This window comes from Cynoglossus semilaevis, chromosome 8 (genome assembly GCF_000523025.1).
Source record: "Cynoglossus semilaevis isolate Cse_v1.0 chromosome 8, Cse_v1.0, whole genome shotgun sequence".
Lineage (NCBI taxonomy): Eukaryota > Metazoa > Chordata > Actinopteri > Pleuronectiformes > Cynoglossidae > Cynoglossus > Cynoglossus semilaevis.
In genome coordinates, this window is record NC_024314.1 from 4,607,575 (window position 1) to 4,627,258 (window position 19,684).

A 19,684-nucleotide genomic window follows, 5' to 3' on the forward strand; every position below is an offset into this window, starting at 1 on the left:
CCGTGGTGGAGCTGTGACACACCCCCTCTTCTAGCCCTGTCCCATCAGCATGGTTGGGATAGTTAGAAGAACAGAGCTGTGCTGATCTGCTTGTATACAAGCTCAGGCAATGCAGGTGTAGGAATGTAGAGGAGGATCTATTACCACTGTCTGTACTTCATCAGCTTTTAAGACTTCAGTTTTAAAACTATATCCGCAGTTAAGGTTTAAATTCATAAACTCACTCAGGGAAAGTGATGGATTCACTTATCAATATCACTGCAATTGCTTGGTGAGAGTTACCCTGGATTTAAATCTCCCTAAAGAAGCAGAAAATCCACTGCCACTGCTCCGACGTGAAGCACGATCCCTCTATAAAAAGTATTTTATTGGGTGTTAGACAGAAAACCCAGTCTTTTCGTGCCTTAAACACTCACTTAAATAATACAACACCTCCTTTTTATGACTCAACCCATTCGGTAGCTGTATGTCCATAGTTAGTCGTCGGATTTTAGGTGAAATCTGGAAGACTCATTTTCTATGTTGAAAACTATTTTCCAAATAGTTACTTTCCATTCATTATGTTGAAAATTTAGTTCATGTACACTTCAGTGGCACACTCTGCTCTACGCTCCTCTGCATGAGCAAACACTCGGGAAGGAGAAAAAACGTTCAGATGCATGAGAGTTATGGAAACCACATGGCACCCCAGAATGAGACGGAAAGCTATCTTTGAATAGCTGCCTCTAATTTATGTACGTTATGGGAGTTCCATGTTTCCAAAATTACCTCCTGGCATCTTTCCAGTGTCCTGGTTTAAACTCCGTATCATGTGGAACCGTGGAACATTTCTACAGAATCTGGTTAGGACTGACTCAACACTTGGCCAGTTGTTGAGTGTTCCACCACATCTGGTAGACACTGAGGATGTTTAGAGGATGGGTTGAAAACCAGCACTTGGTTTAAGATGTATTTACAAGGAATAAGTTTCAATTATGGTGTCATTGTGTTTATCAAAATAACAGTTTAAAATAGTGCACCATTCAGATTTCTCAAATTGCCCTTGAAATTTGCATCACACGGACTTTTAGTGCCACTGTAAAATAGACTGTTAACTTTTGCAAACTCCGGCTTGGCTTCTGCAGCACACAGTTTGTTTTGCCACTACTGCGACTACTATGACTAGTACTACTACTAAAAAAAAAAAACAATAACAATTTAACAATATGGACAGTATAGTATGGCAGTGTGTGTAGTCATTTTCTTTACCTATGTAGAACTAGTTTGGGTTTTAAACTAGCTTGTTGATGACCACCTATCCTCATGAGGATGATCTGTTTTTATTACTTTACAGAGTTTAGCCAATGAAATTCTCCACCGGTACCGATTTTCAGATTAAAACAAAATACACAAGTTGAAACATTTTCACTTTCCATAATTAAATGCAGCACAGATGAACATTTTCACTGTACTCTGAGACATAAACGATGACACTTTTACTCTGTTTTCGTTAAAAAAACAACACAATTAAATTCTTTTTGCTTTTATTTTGAAATAAGAAAACGACTTCCCTGTTTCTGCGTTCACCATATCTAACATTACACTGTACTCCAGTCCATCCATCCATTCATTCATCCAGAGCGTTTAGGAGAATTTGAATTTTGAGAAACAGGTGAGTGGGAGAAAAACTCATTTTGTCTGTCATTTTTATAAATGTGTTAAAATGTTCCTGACCCTGTGCATGTTTTAGAAACTGATATTTTATTTGTGAACGGTCGGATCTTTGCGTTTTATGTGTCCTTCGGGGGGCAAAAGATGCGATGGACGCCGAGGAAGGATGATAATATGACATTAAAAACGGTGCAACAATATACATGCATGCATTTTAGAACTGTTTGTTTACGCGCGTCTGCTTTTAAAAGCCTCACTGATCCTTAGCGTTTACAGCACGTACTACGTGCCCGTTTATGTTGCTTTTATTGTTTGTTTGTTTTTTATAAATATATAAATGGTGGACAAACATGAGTTAAAATCACCGATCATGATTATGAGCAACGTCGAAGAAGCGTTATTTAGTGATTGCTTCGTTTTGGTGAAGCTGCTCTCGGTGAGCTGCAGGCCTGACTGACAGCAGCATCATGGCGTCCTTGAGCAGTGAAGGGCACAAATGCAGCAGCAGATGGAGGAGGAGGTGGAGGAGGTGGAGAGATGCTGCGACGTCAGTGATGCTCTCATTTTACTTCTATGACACAGGAGTGTATTTTTGCTGCTATTATTACCAGTGTTCTGCTTTTACCATGAGCAATTTTGTTGTTACGTCATGTTTATTTCGAAGGAAACATAAATAAATATATGTGACAGACAGCAAGACAATAGCAACATTATTTTAACGAATGCACTCCAGTCCGTTGATGTTCTTGATGCCGTATTCATTTTTGCTGCGATCATCAGCGTTGTATTGCTGGAACAACCCCCTGCTGGTAAGCAGTGTTACTGCAATTGAAGTTGTCATTTATAATAAGCTTAAAAAATGAGCCTTGTATTGTTGTGTTAGTTTAAAACCCGGCTTGTATCAGTTAGTGACATTCTGCTTTGAAAGCTGTTTAGTGGCTTAGACATGTCTGATGTAGGTGTGATCTTCTCTGGGTATATGCCTCCCAACAGCACTGTACTTGGTTAGAGTACATAATAAAAGAGCCATAATAAAGTAAACCTCACCAAAATACTTTATTGCATCATTACAGGTTTGTTTTACTCTAGTGAAGGTGGTGATTCAGTGGTCATCATGGGGGAGTTGTTCAGAAGTGAGGAGATGACCCTGGCCCAGCTCTTCCTCCAGTCTGAGGCAGCGTACTGCTGCGTCAGTGAGCTGGGGGAACTGGGTATGGTCCAGTTTAGAGATGTAAGTACAGGACACATGTGCTTTATCAAATGGTTTTGCCAGACAGTATAATGAATGATAAATGGCAGTTTTCTTTTTCTTCATATTTTCCATCTGGCAGCTGAATCCAGATGTAAACGTGTTCCAACGCAAGTTTGTTAATGAAGTGAGAAGGTGTGAGGAGATGGACAGAAAACTGAGTGAGTAATCAGACACAGTCATCCTGAGGCCCTGACACACTTTCACACTAATCAGCGTTTGGGAACGGTCACTTTAAAGGTGGATTTTTGCCTCATAAACAGGGTTTGTGGAAAAGGAGATCAAGAAGGCCAGCCTCCCGACCGTGGACACTGGAGAAAATCCAGAGGTGCCTTTTCCCAGAGACATGATCGATCTGGAGGTGAGAAATCACTGAACTTCATCAACAAACCATTCTCACTCAGGGAAGAGTTCCAATGTGAAGTCCTGTGATCTGTGGCGTGTGATCTCCAGGCCACCTTTGAGAAGCTGGAGAACGAACTGAAGGAGATCAACACCAACCAGGAAGCCCTGAAGAAGAACTTCCTGGAGCTGACAGAGCTCAAACACATCCTCCGTCGAACCCAGCAGTTCTTTGATGAGGTTTGCTGGCGGCTCATGTACACAAAGCTCGTAATGGATGATATGTAATAAATAAGGTCTCTTTGAATTCTTTTTTTGACAGATGGAGGATCCAAACCTGCTGGAAGAGTCATCAGCACTGATGGAAGGCAGCGAGGGAGGCCGAGGAGCACCGCTCAGACTGGGGTAAAGCCTGAGGGAAGCATGGGATCATAACAAGGCAGATTTTTTGGCAAATACAAAGTCACATGGAGGCACCACACAAAAGCTGGCTGTCTGAAGAAAGGCCTTTGATCACAAGATCACAAGTTTTGCCCGTCTGCTTATCAGATCACAGTGTTCCCTATTAAAATGTTAGAAGAATGGAAAACAACATTTTTGGAGCACAAACCTAGTTATTGTATTATTATATTCGTCATTGTAAAGGCCTCATCTGCCCTGTGTTTGGTGGACACAGATTTGTGGCCGGGGTGATCAACAGGGAGAGGATTCCCACCTTTGAGAGGATGCTGTGGAGAGTCTGTCGTGGAAATGTTTTCCTCAGGAAGGCAGAGATCGAGGACCCTCTGGAGGATCCCACCACGGTCAGCACACACAAAAACAACCTCACATTAAAGTGTCCACAAGAAGAAACAACTAAATACAAGTTTGAACCTTGTATTTGTATTTCAAACAGGGAGACCAGGCCTACAAATCAGTTTTCATCATCTTCTTCCAAGGTGACCAGCTGAAGAACAGAGTGAAGAAGATCTGTGAGGGGTGAGCGTTCTCTCATCCTTTACTTTTATTATGAAAGAAAGACCCTGCCTTTTATCCCACCTGTGTGTTGGTGGAGGCCTGGTTTATGGTGCAGAGCTTTTAGCCCTGTTATTGAATACCACACTGTCCTTAATTGCATCAGTCAGTTGGTCATGACACTGACTCTGTAGTGTTAATGAATGTTTTAACAGATCATTTTCTGGTTGTATTTTCCCAGATTCCGTGCCTCCCTGTATCCGTGTCCAGAGACCCCACAGGAGAGAAAGGAGATGCTGGCTGGTGTCAACAGTCGCATTGACGACCTCCAGATGGTATGTGTGTGGTCAGGCTCTGTGGTCAGGCCCTTCCAAACATGTGACGTTACATAGTGAATTAACTGATGTCGACAAACAACAGAAGGTGAAAGTTACGTCAAAAATGACAAACAATGTGGCAACAGGACCTGGAGGTTACACCTATTTATTATTTATTATGGTTCATATTTTACTTGTTTTATTGGGTCAAGGCGTCTTTGTAGTCTTTGTTACACGTTTCCTATTAGACAACAAGAAATCAAATTACTTCTGACAAACAGGAAGTCTGAGTTAAGACGTCCGCTCAGTTTTCTTTATAAAATAATTCATTATGTCCACTTTCAAAAGCTCTTGTACAGTATGTGTGTGTTTTTGTGACTAATCTGTGAAAGACTTTTGTCCAGTTTGTTAGTGTTGTTCAAACTAAGGTTAATCTCTTTAAGGCCGGAGAAAGGCAATGATTTTCCAGCCTGGCAGGTCTAAGGCTGACCTCATACAATGACTTCCACTGTGTTACAATAGTGCATTTTACTGAAAATTATATTGAACATTCAAGCGTGAAAATAAACAAGGCTCTGGTTTTGGTGGCAGAGCAGTGACTTCACTGAAAGAGAACATACACAAATATTCACAAATATAGCAAATATTCTGGGTCCAGGGAGAAAAATAACAACCTTCTGCATAGCAGATTTGACATTTTGTTGATGAAAATTGAAAAGAAATGTGTTTGAGCTTTTTAGGATTATAATAACAAAAACACACAGTGTTCACCAGTACACTGAGAAATGTCCTCTGTGAAACAAACCTTCCTCTGTAGGTGCTGAACCAAACCGAGGACCACCGCCAGCGTGTGCTGCAGGCTGCCTCCAAAACCATGCGCGTGTGGTTCATCAAAGTGAGGAAGATGAAGGCCATTTACCACACACTCAACCTCTGTAACATTGACGTCACACAGAAGTGTCTGATCGCTGAGGTGTGGTGTCCTGTCTCGGACCTGGACTCCATTCAGTTTGCTCTGCGTAGAGGGACGGTGAGTTGATGTTTTTGTCTGAATGTTTGGTCAAGTTGTTTACTGTCATTTGGAGTCGACTGTTCTGCAGCAGGACTTCGTGGCTCTGCTTCCTGTTATTGTCATCTGTTACTTCACACTCATAAGCATTGACACCTTTCATGTTGTACTAAGTGGGCTGTCGATAAACACGGCCATCTGATGGTATATTTGGCTTGGGCAGAGTGACACGAATACAGTGGTCAGAATAGGTGAACGGTAGCCTTAAATAGTTTACATTTAGAGAGCGATGAAGTACAGATTAAAACTAAGAACACCGAATTCTGGATTATGTTGTAATCTTTTGCTTGTTATTATTTGGCAGGAGAGGAGCGGCTCAACAGTGCCGTCCATCCTCAACAGGATGCAAACCAAACAGACTCCGCCCACCTTCAACAAGACCAATAAGTTCACATCAGGCTTCCAGAACATCGTGGATGCCTATGGAATCGGAAACTACAGGGAGATTAACCCGGGTGATTTAAAAAACACCATTTTATTTGACACACTATGTGAATCCTTTTTATTGAGCCTGGTTGTACAATTGTTTGTTGCAGCTCCCTACACCATCATTACGTTTCCCTTCCTCTTCGCTGTTATGTTTGGTGACATGGGTCACGGTGTGCTGATGACCTGCGCCGCCCTCTACCTGGTCATCCGAGAGAGTCGCATCCTGGCCCAGAAGAGTGACAATGAGGTCATTTTCCGAAGACGTGTCTGACCAGTTCTGATGAATTGACAGCTCATTCAAAAAATGTGTCTGACGTTTGGATCCATCGTGTGTCCCTGCAGATGTTTAACATGGTGTTTGCTGGGCGCTACATCATCCTCCTGATGGGAATCTTCTCCATCTACACCGGCATCATTTACAACGACTGCTTCTCCAAGTCACTGAATATGTTTGGCTCTGGATGGAGCGTCAGGCCCATGTTTGGCCCCAAAGGAGCAAATTGGACGTAAGTCAAGCAAAAGTTCTTGGACTGGGCTGTGAGTTTTTGTTTCGCTGTCAGTGTCAGTGAGTGTCCACAAATAACTCTGAAGTTCGTCCAGAACATTTCCCTAACACTATCGTCCCTAGCACTATGTTTCAGTAGTTAAGTGTCCTGCCTCTGGCTCTCTGGACCCAGACGCCACTTAATGTTCCAGAAATGTTGCCTGACTCACACAGTCTCCCACTGCAGTAGGAGAGAATTACACTTTTCAAAATGTGCTTTGAAATCATAACCTTTAATTCCAAGAATCCTCTAAACATCTCCCTGACTTTCTTGGTATTTAACCTCAGAGGGTCATTGGCTATCTTTAGAGTTAAATACGCATGTCGTTGACACAACCATTCACACCCTGACTCAGGGAATCCCAGTGACCCAAATGTTGGCCTGAGAGGTTAATAACTGCATTCCTTCACCTAGCTGCTCAGATGACACATAACACAAAAACTCAAGCGGGTAGTTTGCCTATTTTGGGTCTTAGAAATGTTGTGTGTACTTAAAAACTCTTCAAACCCTCAAAAAATCGATCTGAGATACTGCTGTGCAGTTCTTCATCCCAGCCAGCTGTTCTGTTTTCTGAAAACTAAAGTACGTCAGTTATCTTAGTGACTGCATTTGTCTCATAGATTTGAGACTCTGGATGGAAACGCAGTTCTCCAGTTGGACCCAGCTGTCCCCGGTGTCTTCAATGGACCGTATCCTCTTGGAATTGACCCGGTAAAACCTGCACGCTCATTAAAACACCACAAATATTTGGCTGGCGGTGGAGATGTTATCACTGCTGTGTTAAATCTGCTCGTAAAAAGGAGCAGACTGCACCGGGGATTAAATATGATTCGAATTGTGACCCTGTTTTGTCTTTTCTGCAGATTTGGAATGTTGCCACCAACAAGTTGACTTTCCTGAACTCTTTCAAGATGAAGATGTCCGTGGTCTTGGGCGTCATACACATGCTGTTTGGAGTCTCCCTCAGTCTGTTCAACCACCTGTACGTACGCAGCACTGACGGCAGTCGCTGCTTCTTTAATAAACCCTGGGTTCTTAAACATCTGCTTCATCCATTCCCTCCACTGCAGCTACTTCAAGAAGCCATTGAACATCTTCCTGGGCTTCATCCCAGAGATCGTCTTCATGTCCACCCTCTTTGGCTACCTGGTCCTGTTGGTCTTCTACAAGTGGACGGCCTACGATGCTACCACGTCCAAGGACGCTCCCAGCCTGCTCATCCATTTCATCAACATGTGTCTCTTCAACTACAACGACCCCACCAACAAACCCCTTTACGCGGGACAGGTGCCCCCTCTCTGTCTTTTCATCCCTCGAATTCTTCTAACTCACAAGGTTTTTTTCCCCATGTGATGCTGTAGCTGAGGTCAGCCAAAGGGAGGATTTACTGCAAAAACCACATCACTCCTAACTAGAACTATCTAGATCAGTATTTATCGTGTTTGGTGTTAATTTCCTGCCTTAGACGGATGAAATAAAAGATAGAAACTGCAGTTCTTTTCTCAGAAACTTCAGCCCTTTTCCAACTATTAAGGGACAGTGTAAAGGTCAGGACACACCTGTCGTCCACTGAAGTATCGACTAAGAGGAAAGCTTGTTTCTGTCAGTGAGTTCCAACAGTTCTGTGGTTACTCTGTAATTTGTGGAAGAACTGATTCAGGTCGGATTTTTCTTCTTCTCCCTGTCTGACATCACCATCACATTCTTAACCCTCTCTCTGTTTGAATCTGTAGATGGGGATCCAGATTTTGTTGGTGCTGATTGCCCTTGCATGTGTTCCCTGTATGCTGGTTGTGAAAACTATGGTGCTTCGGCGTCAGCATTTGTGGAAAAGGCACCTGGTATGTGGATCTGAGCCTTCCTTTGACCTTTAATGACACTTTTATTCAGTAACATGTATAACCTGCGATATAACCCTTCTCCCTCCAATCCTACTGTGCCATTCATTTCAATGCACCGTGTACTGTGTACCGTGGTTGGTTGTGTTGTCATGAATGATGCTTAAAGCCTGCCTTGGAAACGCTAATATTTTGATGTCAAACTGACAAGTAAAACTACACACCCAACAGTTTTTGATCTAACATTTCATAATTTCTTCCATTTTCATGACATTTATTTGACTTTACCTGGAGACCAGAGCTACTGAAACTCAAACAGTTTAGCAGTCAAATTGACTCCAGCATTAATGAACCGTCAAAACTGTTGGGTATGTGACACCTTGGAATGGAAAGCTTCACTTTCTGCACTGGGGTGGGGTTGCTTAACAAATTGAGAAAGAAAGCGATGAACCAAAGGCTTGCTTTAAGCTAGACACAGCTCTTGTGGCTTTTGTATCTAGTCCCAGAAGAGGGAAGAAACCCCTGCAGAGAATCTAGAGCAGTCTTTAGAGCAAACAGGCGTGTCCTCATCATGCACCGGACTCACTCAACAGGGCACACAGAAGTTCGGAGGAGTCCGGGTGGGCAATGGGCCCACGGAGGACGAGGCTGGCATCATGGACCATGACCATCTCTCCCAGCACTCGGAGGAGGGGGATGAGGTAATAACGCAAAAAATGCACAGTTACTCATCCTCCACTCTTTCTTTGAAGAGTACAGACATTTGTCCCAGCGCTTATAGTTTCCTACCACGGTGATTACCCCTGTTGTTCTTTTAGAGAGCAGCGTTTCTTGTGTAGTGAGGAGAGAAGAGGACATTAGAGGGGAAGGGAGGAGAGGAGGGAGAGCTGGTATGGAGCAGAGCTGATAAGAGATGGAGTTTCCATCTCAGAAACATAAACACAAAGGTGGTTGTCATAAGAAGGAGCATGTGGAATTTATGAACTCTGAAAACATTTTTTTTTCTTCCTGTGGTTCAGCCTTTGTTGCGCAATAGTTTTCCCATATATGTTTGCAGACTTTTACAGCACTGACTGAAATACAGTCCTAATCCTTCACAGAGCCTTAGTTTGAGCCTGGTTTAGAAATAGATCATTTCTGATGATTCCCTACAGACAATAGCTGTCCTCAATTTCTATGAAAAAGAAGAATATCTGCTGCTAATATTTGACTCTCATTTACTTTCAAGCACTCAGAGGAGGAGCCGGTAAGACTCACACCTTAATGTCTTTTTTGAAAAGCATGCGTGGATGCTGCCAAGATTTTATCTGTTTATCTGTTTGATCCCTGTCATATTTTGTGTCTCTGGTTCCCTTAACGTTTTTTACCTGAAAATAGTCCAAAATTAAATCCAGCCATTTACTGTAACTTAGCTTTGGAACGATGTGTGAAAACAAGAAATCTGTTGGTGCGTTTTGTTCACTAACTGATTTGGTTGTTGGTTCACTTCTAACATTTAAACCCCACAAAAACACTGAGTGATCCTCAATCAAAGGATGATTTGAAAAAGCAACAACGAAGGCGAGGCTGAAGAATCAAGCAGCAAGTAAACCTTATAGGAATGTGAGGCCACTTCATGTTTATTGATAAAAGGTGTGAGCCTCCCTGGGAAGGATGGAAGACATCTGGCATTTAAAAAACTGCTAAAGGTTTTAAAAACACTCAAATAAAGAACAGGAGATATACAGTACCTGTAACTATGAACTCCAGACTTTTTGACTTTTACCTTTTTTTCTGGGTTTATCTTTTGTTGCAACCCTGAAAGTAACAGCTGAGATTGTAAGAGAAGAAGAAAAACCCAAAGAAATGTACTGTTTATCCATCGTGTACCAAACATATGAATATGTGGTCATGACATTCCCTCCGTCCCTTTTGCCATTACAGCATGTTAGCATGTATGTTGTTTTCATTAGCCACTTGAGTCAGAGACCCTTTCACTGGGAACAATGAGTGCAGCTTCCGTGAACTCTGTTTCACGTGTCCAAGGACAAAAGAGAATCGTGGAAAGAGGAAACCAGACCATTGGTGAGCCAAAGCCAACAACAGCAGCAACGTAGAACATTGGAGACCCGTTCTTTTCCCTCCTCCTGTCGACTTCACACAGGAAAGGCTCGTCTTGCTCCAGGATGGAGAGAATTGAGGAACTCTAGTTGGCTTTACAATACACAAACAATAGCCTGCTCTGTGATCTCGGAAAAAAGCAGAAACAAACCCAAACAAGTTTGACATGTTTGCTTTTTGTTTTACTCCCTGGGACTCAGCCAGGGATCAAGGGTGAAGGCAGAATCTGGTTAAACTGATAACCTGATTTCTGTAGTCATTTCCACTGTTCATTTCATACTGGCTGGGTGCCACCCTAACAGTTACATACAGGGTTGAGTGTTTAGTAGGTCTAAAATAAACAAATGTGATGATTTGTGTCACAAACAAACTGCACTGATGGGTTGCAGCCAGATTTTGAGAAACATATGTGTAATAATATGCCAGAGAGCAGACCTTAGATGAAACAGTCCTAAATCCATAGAGTCAATATGCTGACTCTTACTGATGAGGGGTTGTCTCTTCCACCACAGTTTGATTTTGGAGATGTGGCTGTTCACCAGGCCATCCACACCATAGAGTACTGTCTGGGTTGCATCTCCAACACTGCCTCCTACCTGCGACTCTGGGCCCTGAGCCTGGCCCATGCACGTAAGTAAAAACAATGACTCGTTTTTCTCTGTACTTTCATTTGGACCCTGAAGTCAAGTCACTTTTATTAAGAAGAAACCCCCAGGATGAAGAATCTTGTGTGTATGTTGTAGTAATTGCATTGTTTTGTGTGTGTGTGTGTGCAGAGCTGTCAGAGGTCCTGTGGTCCATGGTCATGCACTTGGGCCTGTCGTCTCGCAGCGGTGGCGGGTTCTTCGGCCTCTCAATCATCTTTGCTGCCTTTGCCATCCTCACTGTCGCCATCCTGCTGGTCATGGAGGGGCTGTCGGCCTTCCTGCACGCCCTCCGTCTGCACTGGTTAGACACACACACACACACACATACAGTATACTCACAACATCCACACATGGAACCGGGGAACAAACTTATACATTGTCCTCACATGCAGGCAGGGAAGAGTCCAAACAGATATTATGTACTGTATATACAGTATGTCCAACGTCAGCACTCCCACAAAAACACTCATCACGTGCACACACACACACAGTATCGTAGTGAACAGTTCGACACAATGGATTCCACGTTGATTGAAAACACAGTGAGCTGTGGTGCTCCACCTCTTGAACTACGTGCTTCTGCCAGAGCTGCCGTTCTGCACTTTTGCTTATACACCAGGAATGCTGTCAACATGAAACATTCCTGAATTGGAGAGCTTCTCCAAACTGTGAACATACACAGGCACACAAACACAACTCCAGATAACCTTACACACACACACACACACACACACCCTGCTCAGGCGCCTCCTAGCACCACCTCCACCCAGCTGATCCACCCTGCACCTCTGCAGAGTGCTCCAAAAGAAACAAAGTGAAATGCCAAATACACATTGGAGGCAGGTCATTGATCACCAGGATAAAGTGCGATCATTACTATGACATGTACAGCTAAGCTGTGTCATGATGTCAGATGTTATGATAGCCTGTTAAAAGAAGAAATGGAGGTTATCGTGAATTATTAAGTCATCATAATAAAAAGAAGACATTTTATCACAGTAAATGTACACATAAATAAAAATAAAATCCAGAATAAATGACAATGAGTGGGTAAATAGATTTCAGTTTGCAGTTATTTTTACCCAAATGACTGTTATCTAAATGTCAACGTGTCTGTTTGGACAAATGAGGGTTGGTTATATCCACCCCCAAAGTAGTGATTTTATATCAAATTCCCTCTGATGTCTTAATTGCTGTATCTATATCTTATATAATTCTATGACATCAGCTCATTTAGCTTGACTCCAGGCCAAGCTACACATTTTTATCTGCACATCGCTGGCAATGGAGTCGCCTTCTCATCAGATCCAAGGAAAAGAAATGAGCTTTTCTAAACAAAATACCACAAAAATACACATAAGCTCCATGATATCCATGATGAGTGAACATCTGCAAGGCTGTGAAAATATTTTTTACTGGATAACCTGATAAAACAGTTACGAAGAAGCACGCATTTTCAAGAGGCCCTGAGCTGCAATACATGCAGAACAGAGTTCAGAGACGAGGTGAACAACAGCTTACAGAATGCACAGAGAGCAACACAATGGGTGTAACATCTTCTCTGTGTTGTAATAGCAGGATGTAAACTATGATCATGGTGAAGATGTGTCGAATCCGACCTTTACAACACAAGAGGCTCCATTGTTTCCAAAAATATCAAAAAACCACAAAAGTGAACCGCACTGTTGGACCAGGTGACACCATGAACACAGACGCTGAATCATTTATTCTGTCTGTGTCCCAAAAAGTGTTTTTCTTCCCATTCATCCATCATCAAAATGAACAAACTACTGAGGACCAGCTCTGTTAGTGTCTTCTTCAGTTGACCTTGACCAGCAGTGATAGAAAAATACTGAGGCGTTTTTAAGCTGTTAAACACAACAGTTAAACACTGGCTTCAATATTTACATTTTTGGGGGGAAAAAACTTTGCCATGGGCATCAGACTGAAAGACCACAGTTTGGGTGGATATGTCATTATGTGGATGCACCTTGTGACCTCTAATGTTCAGATTGAACGTCCTACTGTGTACTGTGTACAGCAGTGGTTCCCAAAGTGAGGGGCAGGCCCCTCCAGGGCACAGCACTATTTTTGGGACAGACTCATTAAATCAGTTTGCCACAGTGGAGGAAATGCACTGGTTTGTATGATTTGAATTTATGAACTTGTTTCGTAGGAATTCATATTGTTCAGTGGAGGTTTGAAGGTCTGTTTTGAGCCCTCAGGCGCCGGTGTGTGTTTGAATGCACGGTTGTGAAGCCCCTTGTTAATAAAGCAGCAGTGTGTCACCTCCACATGTCCCTGCTAAGGTCAAAAAGAGTAGTGCAGCATTCTTTCACACAGGTGAGTGGATGGAAAGAGTCCTGCAACATGCAAATGACCCAGTCCACCCTTCACACACACGTGCTGATGAGTTAGCTACACAAACACGCTCACACCTCTGCATGTGAAGGGTAATACGTGCGAGGTACGAGCTTTTCTTTCCACCTCTGCTCAGAGGAAATCTCATTTCTTTCCTCTTTTCAAAGTGTTGTCCTCTCAGGCCGGCCAAATATTTGCCATGGCCAGGAGACATTCCTGGGCACTCCCCTCTCTTCTGAGGCCAGGAACCAACAGGAACCCAAAACCCTCCTAAATGAAGACATCAGATTGTTAAGAATTTCAGAATAACAATAATCCTTTTGTGTCCAGAGAGGAAAGAATTACACTGACGATGATTGTATCAGAAAACGTTCCGAGTTCATCTTCCGCACATACCTCACTTTTATCGTCCTAATCCAGATATCGTGTTTTTCTGATGTATGAAGGAGTGACCTCAAGTCAGTTACAGGACCAGTGATGTAATATAAACACGCTTGAGGAAATGCTTATTGGAACCTAGAGTTTTGTATCTTAATACATGCCTGTCCTTTTAACGCCAGTATCTATTAACAAAATGTAAAAAAAGGTTTGACAGAATGTCAAACAGTCCTTATTGCCCTGGCTCTGGGATCCTCTGTTGTTGTTTTGGAAACTGCAGCATACGCAGAGTCAAAAACAGGCTCCGATTTTTGCAGAGCAAGAAAATACACAGTATTTGCACACAATGCATTTTACATTCTTTAGTTCTAGCAATACAAAAAAAACTCATGTCATAAAAGTAGTCCTCAGACTACTTACTGTGCTCTTGTAACCTCCCTCCTCAGACTACTTACTGTGCTCTTGTAAAAAAAAAAAGTGCTTGTGCAGCACCCAAACTGTTGGAAAGTGTTGCCTTTATCAAAGATCACAGGTTTGAAACTCGTCCAGGTTAGCTGTAAGTTCTTCAGCGCTAATAAACCTTGTTCACAACAGAAACATTCATCTACATCCACAGGAATGGTGAGGTGATTAAAAGACGATGATCACGCACATTTTGAACAGTTGTAAGAAACCTTTGGTTAGACATTGTCCATTGTTTTTAGCAGTTTCTGACTACATGCCTGGCCAGCTAAGCTAAGGTATTTCTATTTCTGCATGCTGACGTCTAGCTGTCTCTTTGCTAACCTTTAGCTGAATCATAGAGGGCAACTTTTGTATGATTTGTGAATTACCATTCTCTAAAAATGGCTGCTTCCAAAATGAGAACTGCCAGATTTCCACAACCTGTCAGAGTAATTTGTAAAATATTACACGAGTCTGAAAAAGATCACATCATAACAAACAGTTCCAGGCTCTCATCTCCCAGACAACTCATAGAAACAACACTCATGTGTTTGCTGTTTGCAGTGAACCCAGCCTCTGTGGTACATCATGTGCCACTGAGTCTCTGAGGTAAAGTTTTGTAAAAGTAAAGCTAAATGTAAATGTGATGGCGACACAGGATTAGAACGTTTTAAATGTAAAACTGCGCTCCTACATTATCTGTGTACCTCATGCAGGAGACGTTTGAGGAAAAGATGTAAACATATTTCCACTGTTGTGTGGGAGGTATCTTACTCTGACAGACTGTACTTTAATGGAATGTGCCCTGCCTTAAAGTCGTGATAACAGGCCACTGAATTTGTTGTTATCACCTTTGAACTGTGAGGAGTGTCATCATTTAAAGTTCTCTTTAAAGTCAGAGACATTCTCGCTTTCATCAGCAGCTTAATTTACTTTAGTGTTAGGCTGTAATAATTTGTGGCAGCCACACCCACGGATGCTGTTGGAGTTTCCAGTCAACAACAAACTGTTGATCTTTGCTACACAGTCATTTTAACAGAACATGAAAAAGCGTCTTCATTTTACTCTCAAAACAAGCCATTGAATAATTGACCTTTTGTATTTGGAGATTTGCATCAGTTTTGTGTTTGTGGAGCTTTCATTACAGACATTTCTGAGTAATATTTGTGTACTTGTACCTTTTTATTGTCATTTTACAGGGTGGAGTTTCAGAACAAGTTCTACTCTGGCCAGGGCTTTAAGTTCGTTCCCTTCTCCTTCGAGAGTATCCTGGAGGGTCGGTTCGACGAATGAGTGGACTTCAACTCCCACCCCCCACAACACGAACCACCCGTGTCTCCAAAGGGGCCTTTGGTCATGTGTGTTTGACCGTCTGCGTGTTTGGGCCCCATGTGCAGTTATCTGTCTCCCTCTAGCGTGTATTGTATAGCTTTACGTCATCCCATCACTGCAAACGGTCTCCCTCACGATTAAAGCGTTCACTATAGGAGAAAATTCTATCACCAACACACTGTTTAAAAATCTTTAAAAAATTATTATAATTTGTGGATCACAACAAGTATTATTATTTGAATTAATACCTTAACATAAGAACTGAAGAAGGGTAACACAAGACTGATTTATTGTGGTTTCATGCAGTGCAAATGGCATAAAATAGAGTTCTGAGACCATGACACCACATGGTGCAATATAATTGGTCTGCAGTATTATAGTATTGTGATTCCTCTAGTGTTTGATCAGTGTATACAAAAAACAAACCCCAGAACTCTTCATAAAATAGTATTGTGCTGTGTCCAGTGGCTTTCTTGTGTTCATTCTCCTTGTTTACCAATACAAAACCATTTATGAGGAAAAGCACCAAAAAGCATGAAATTTGATGTAGGTCAGTGAATGGTGGAAAATAAAGTGAGTGGTGATGTGTTGTGGTCTGTAATAAAGACTCATATCAATCTTGTGCACCCTTTATTTTTGTATTTCAGGTCCTTTTGGGTATGAACTTTATAAGCACCCTTATCTTTGGGTCACATTTCGAAGTGACTTATACTGCGTAATTCTATGGTTAATGTCTTGGTACATTTCCCACAGCAGACCTTTAAAGTCGTGCTGATCAGTGAAACGCTGCGTCAGAGACTGCTAATGGTCACGTGAGGTCGCTGTGCTGCTGCCTAAAGGAACCAACGAACAAGTTACGAGCTTTGTCAAGTTTACTGATGTACCGGAAGTGCTTTCAAAACCGAAAATAGCACTTTGACAGTGGTATAGACAACAAAATACTTGTGCTTTTAAACAAAAGGTAATTGGTCTAACAATAGAACATATTATATTACATACCAATCCCATGAACATGTTTTTGAAACCGCTGCATTAATTTGTCATTTCTATAGGCCTTTTATTTTGAAAGAATTCACAAGAAATACGATTGCAATCAACGATTAACTTACGGCTACTTTGGTGCTCGAACTGTGTTTTCTCCGGTGTTTTGTTAACCTGACGCGGGCTAGATTCGTACTAAGAGGTTATCTGCGTCTTAACGAGTTTTGTTTATTAGTTACTGGACGCCGAATGGTAACACATGGTTTTAGTTTTTGATGTCTGATCCGGTGAAAACGGAGTGATTTTAAAGTCACGCCGGAACAAAAGCGAAGACGACGAGTGGAGCATTGGAGGCATTTATTCTTCAACATCGTCGACACGAGGATTTTCTAAGTAAGATAACTGTTTGGTTTTTTAAAATGAAGTTTCCTTGTCGCTGCTGAACTGACTGAAGTGATGAAAAGTTGTTCCTTCGATCACCCATATTATGTTGTAAAGAAGTACTAATGCTCTTCGTTATGCTGCATTACACACTATACTGCACTAGAATGTGTTTCCATTGACAGATGCTGTCGTCTATTTGAGCTCATTTTGTTGCCGTTATCATTCTTTTTATAATTATTAAATTGTATGATTATTATTATTAAGAGAACTAGCTTTATTGCCAAGTAACAAGAGAGAGAGAGTAACAAAACTAAAGTTGAAAGGTAGAACAATAAAAGTCAACGACGTAGGTATCTGGATTAAAACAAAGTAAAATAAATAAATAAAGCAAGACTTACTCATTAATTTAACATTAAGTTTGACAATTGCCACAGCCTTTGTTTCACATTTTTAGTTTGATTAAATCAACCATTATTGCTTTCTTTAGACATTTGACCACAAATGCCAGAACCTTTGTTTTCCACAGGAACATGAATCTTGTTGGTTGCAGCCTAATTGTCAAGCAATGCTAATTCCAAAAGAGCTTCTTAAATTTAAATGTTGACTTTCCTAAAATTTGCCATTTAATGTGTCTGACTGGAATTTTGGCACAGTAAAAAGAGACAAAATGCACTGAAGAGTGTAAATTAAAACTGCTCTGCCTTGGTTTTACCTCTGTGTGCCAGATTCTCCCCCAAAACTATTTTCCACAGCTGTGGAGTGCTGGAGAGGCATTGAAAGGAACGTGAAACTCTCTTATAAAGTGCTTGAATTTGATGTGGTGAAATGGAGACAAATGGGGACAAACACATTAAACTAGAATTTTAAACTGTTGTCCTCTCTGTGCAGGCCTCTCAGTGATGTTGTGAGGATGGGACAGGGTTCTGCTGGGAGCGGCTGCAGCCCTGGAGGCTGATGAACCTGCTCTGTTGGCCGGTCAGGATGCACATTGCCTCAGTGGGTGTCAGCAAGATCTGCTTCCTGTTTTCCTTGCTGTTCTGCGGCCTCTTGCTCTTCTTCATCCCCTCGTTTCAGCCCTCGGCTCGTCATGTGAATCTACCTCAGCCCAGACGCCGAATTCGACCAACACAGGTGGGCTCGTTGTCCCATCCCAGAGATCTAGCGGTCCATGTGGACGGTGCAGAAAAAGACTCAGCCACAGGGCTAAATTGGAGCTTATTGGACCAGGGAGGGACCAGAGAAGCTGAGGATGGCGAGGAAGACACTGTGGACGATCAGAGAAGCCAAGACAGATGGCCTTTCTCTAGAAGAAAAGGAAGCGGATTGTCTTTGTCACATGACCCATTAGTGTTGAAGGACATCTTTATTGCTGTGAAGACAACCAGAAAGTACCACAAGTCCAGACTGGAGTTGCTGATTCAGACCTGGGTTTCTCAAGCAAAGGAACAGGTGAGCAGAGCAGAATTGCACACTACTCTTTATAACAGTGTACAATCACCAAGGCCTTCTCAGTGTGATGCCGCAGTACTTACATGTGCCATTGTCCTGCTGACTGCTATTTTGCACTCTACTACTGTTGGATAAGTATGGAAGCAAAATGGAACATAAACCACACTTTGTACAATAATGGTTTAACTCAATACATCAGTGGTAGAGAATACATTAGGTAAGAACAACTTGTGTTTGGAGAGCCTAGATCCTAGATACTACAATTTGAATCTACTACTTAATTTACAGGTGTTTAAATGGGAATTACAGTTAAGGCTGGTCGAATCATGTGCACAATGTGTTCAACATCAGATTCTAACATTAATCATCTAAAAAGCCTGTTTCCCAGGCCAAATGACATGAAGTTAATTCATATGTAATCCCAGCGGCCAACTTTCTGCCTCAATAAACCATGTTTGCATAATTCTGCGGTTGTTTAGAAATATCGCTGCTTTCTATAAACTTTGTTACTCAAGCGCTGGAGCGTCCAGTGTGACACTCCAACACAAACCTCTGTAGTGACTGACGTAAAGCTGTCACACACACAGATCATACCAGGAGATTCAATTCACAGCACATGTGAATGCACTGCATTTTACTGCTGATGGATGGGTTCTGGCTCTTGTCAGTTGTGGGGGTAATTTTATTTAATTATTAAGGGGTGTTGCATCGTCACCACCACAGATTTCACTGGGTTTGTCCTCAATGAGGCAATAAAGTAGAAACCACAGGCGTGTTTATATGAAAATAAATTCTAATTTCAACCATCGGCCACAGTTTCCTCCTTCAGATCAAGTTGTTTACTGTTAATACTGCAGAATACTCTCTCTCATTTCAACAGCTGGCTGACGCTGTCCACTCTGGATGAGATCTAATACTTTGAATATTTGTTACAGCTGAGAGCAGGAGGGATTCTACAGTTGTTACTGTAGATCCTTTAACAGTTTTTTTAGGATGTTTTCCCTGGGTTCCTAATCTATGTAGATTTTTCCAGACCTGAAGGAAGTTTCATTTAATTTCCAGGAAAAGCAGGAAAAATGTCATAGAGTTAATTATCAGGAAATTAGACATTAAACAGATATACTGAACTGAAGTTCCTGTTCAGTGTTCATTTTCAGGTTATCAACTTTAGTCCTGGTCTGTCGTAAAGCTACTGTCTCATTCAACTGCTCTTAG

At 41.9% G+C, this 19,684-nt stretch overlaps 2 protein-coding genes across 5 annotated transcripts in view; both read left to right on the plus strand.

Moving 5' to 3' along the window:
* The first annotated feature begins 1,515 nt into the window (after window positions 1-1,515).
* Window positions 1,516-16,272, plus strand: atp6v0a1b (ATPase H+ transporting V0 subunit a1b). Of its 4 annotated transcripts, none has more exons than XM_008314138.3 (22): window positions 1,516-1,651; window positions 2,724-2,881; window positions 2,982-3,060; window positions 3,163-3,260; window positions 3,353-3,481; window positions 3,564-3,646; window positions 3,918-4,044; window positions 4,137-4,219; window positions 4,437-4,530; window positions 5,330-5,542; window positions 5,886-6,036; window positions 6,118-6,257; window positions 6,353-6,516; window positions 7,176-7,266; window positions 7,419-7,537; window positions 7,626-7,842; window positions 8,289-8,396; window positions 8,894-9,094; window positions 9,622-9,639; window positions 11,006-11,123; window positions 11,270-11,441; window positions 15,523-16,272. In XM_008314138.3, exons 2-22 carry the CDS (start codon window positions 2,765-2,767, stop codon window positions 15,614-15,616), a joined length of 2,616 nt encoding a protein of 871 aa, XP_008312360.1. In that variant the 5' UTR covers window positions 1,516-1,651; window positions 2,724-2,764; the 3' UTR covers window positions 15,617-16,272. The 4 variants fall into 4 exon arrangements, with proteins under 4 accessions (XP_008312360.1, XP_008312363.1, XP_024913386.1 ...); XM_008314141.3 differs by having other exon boundaries at window positions 8,987-9,094; XM_025057618.1 differs by lacking the exon at window positions 9,622-9,639.
* Window positions 16,273-16,565: 293 nt separating this feature from the next.
* The window catches only part of rfng (RFNG O-fucosylpeptide 3-beta-N-acetylglucosaminyltransferase), a 7,545-nt gene continuing 4,426 nt past the window's right edge, over window positions 16,566-19,684 (plus strand). Inside the window, exons 1-2 of the mRNA XM_008314143.3 lie at window positions 16,566-17,029; window positions 17,909-18,469. Coding sequence (XP_008312365.1) covers window positions 17,975-18,469 — 495 coding nt within the window. The 5' untranslated portion in view covers window positions 16,566-17,029; window positions 17,909-17,974. The remainder of the gene's footprint in view (window positions 17,030-17,908; window positions 18,470-19,684) is intronic.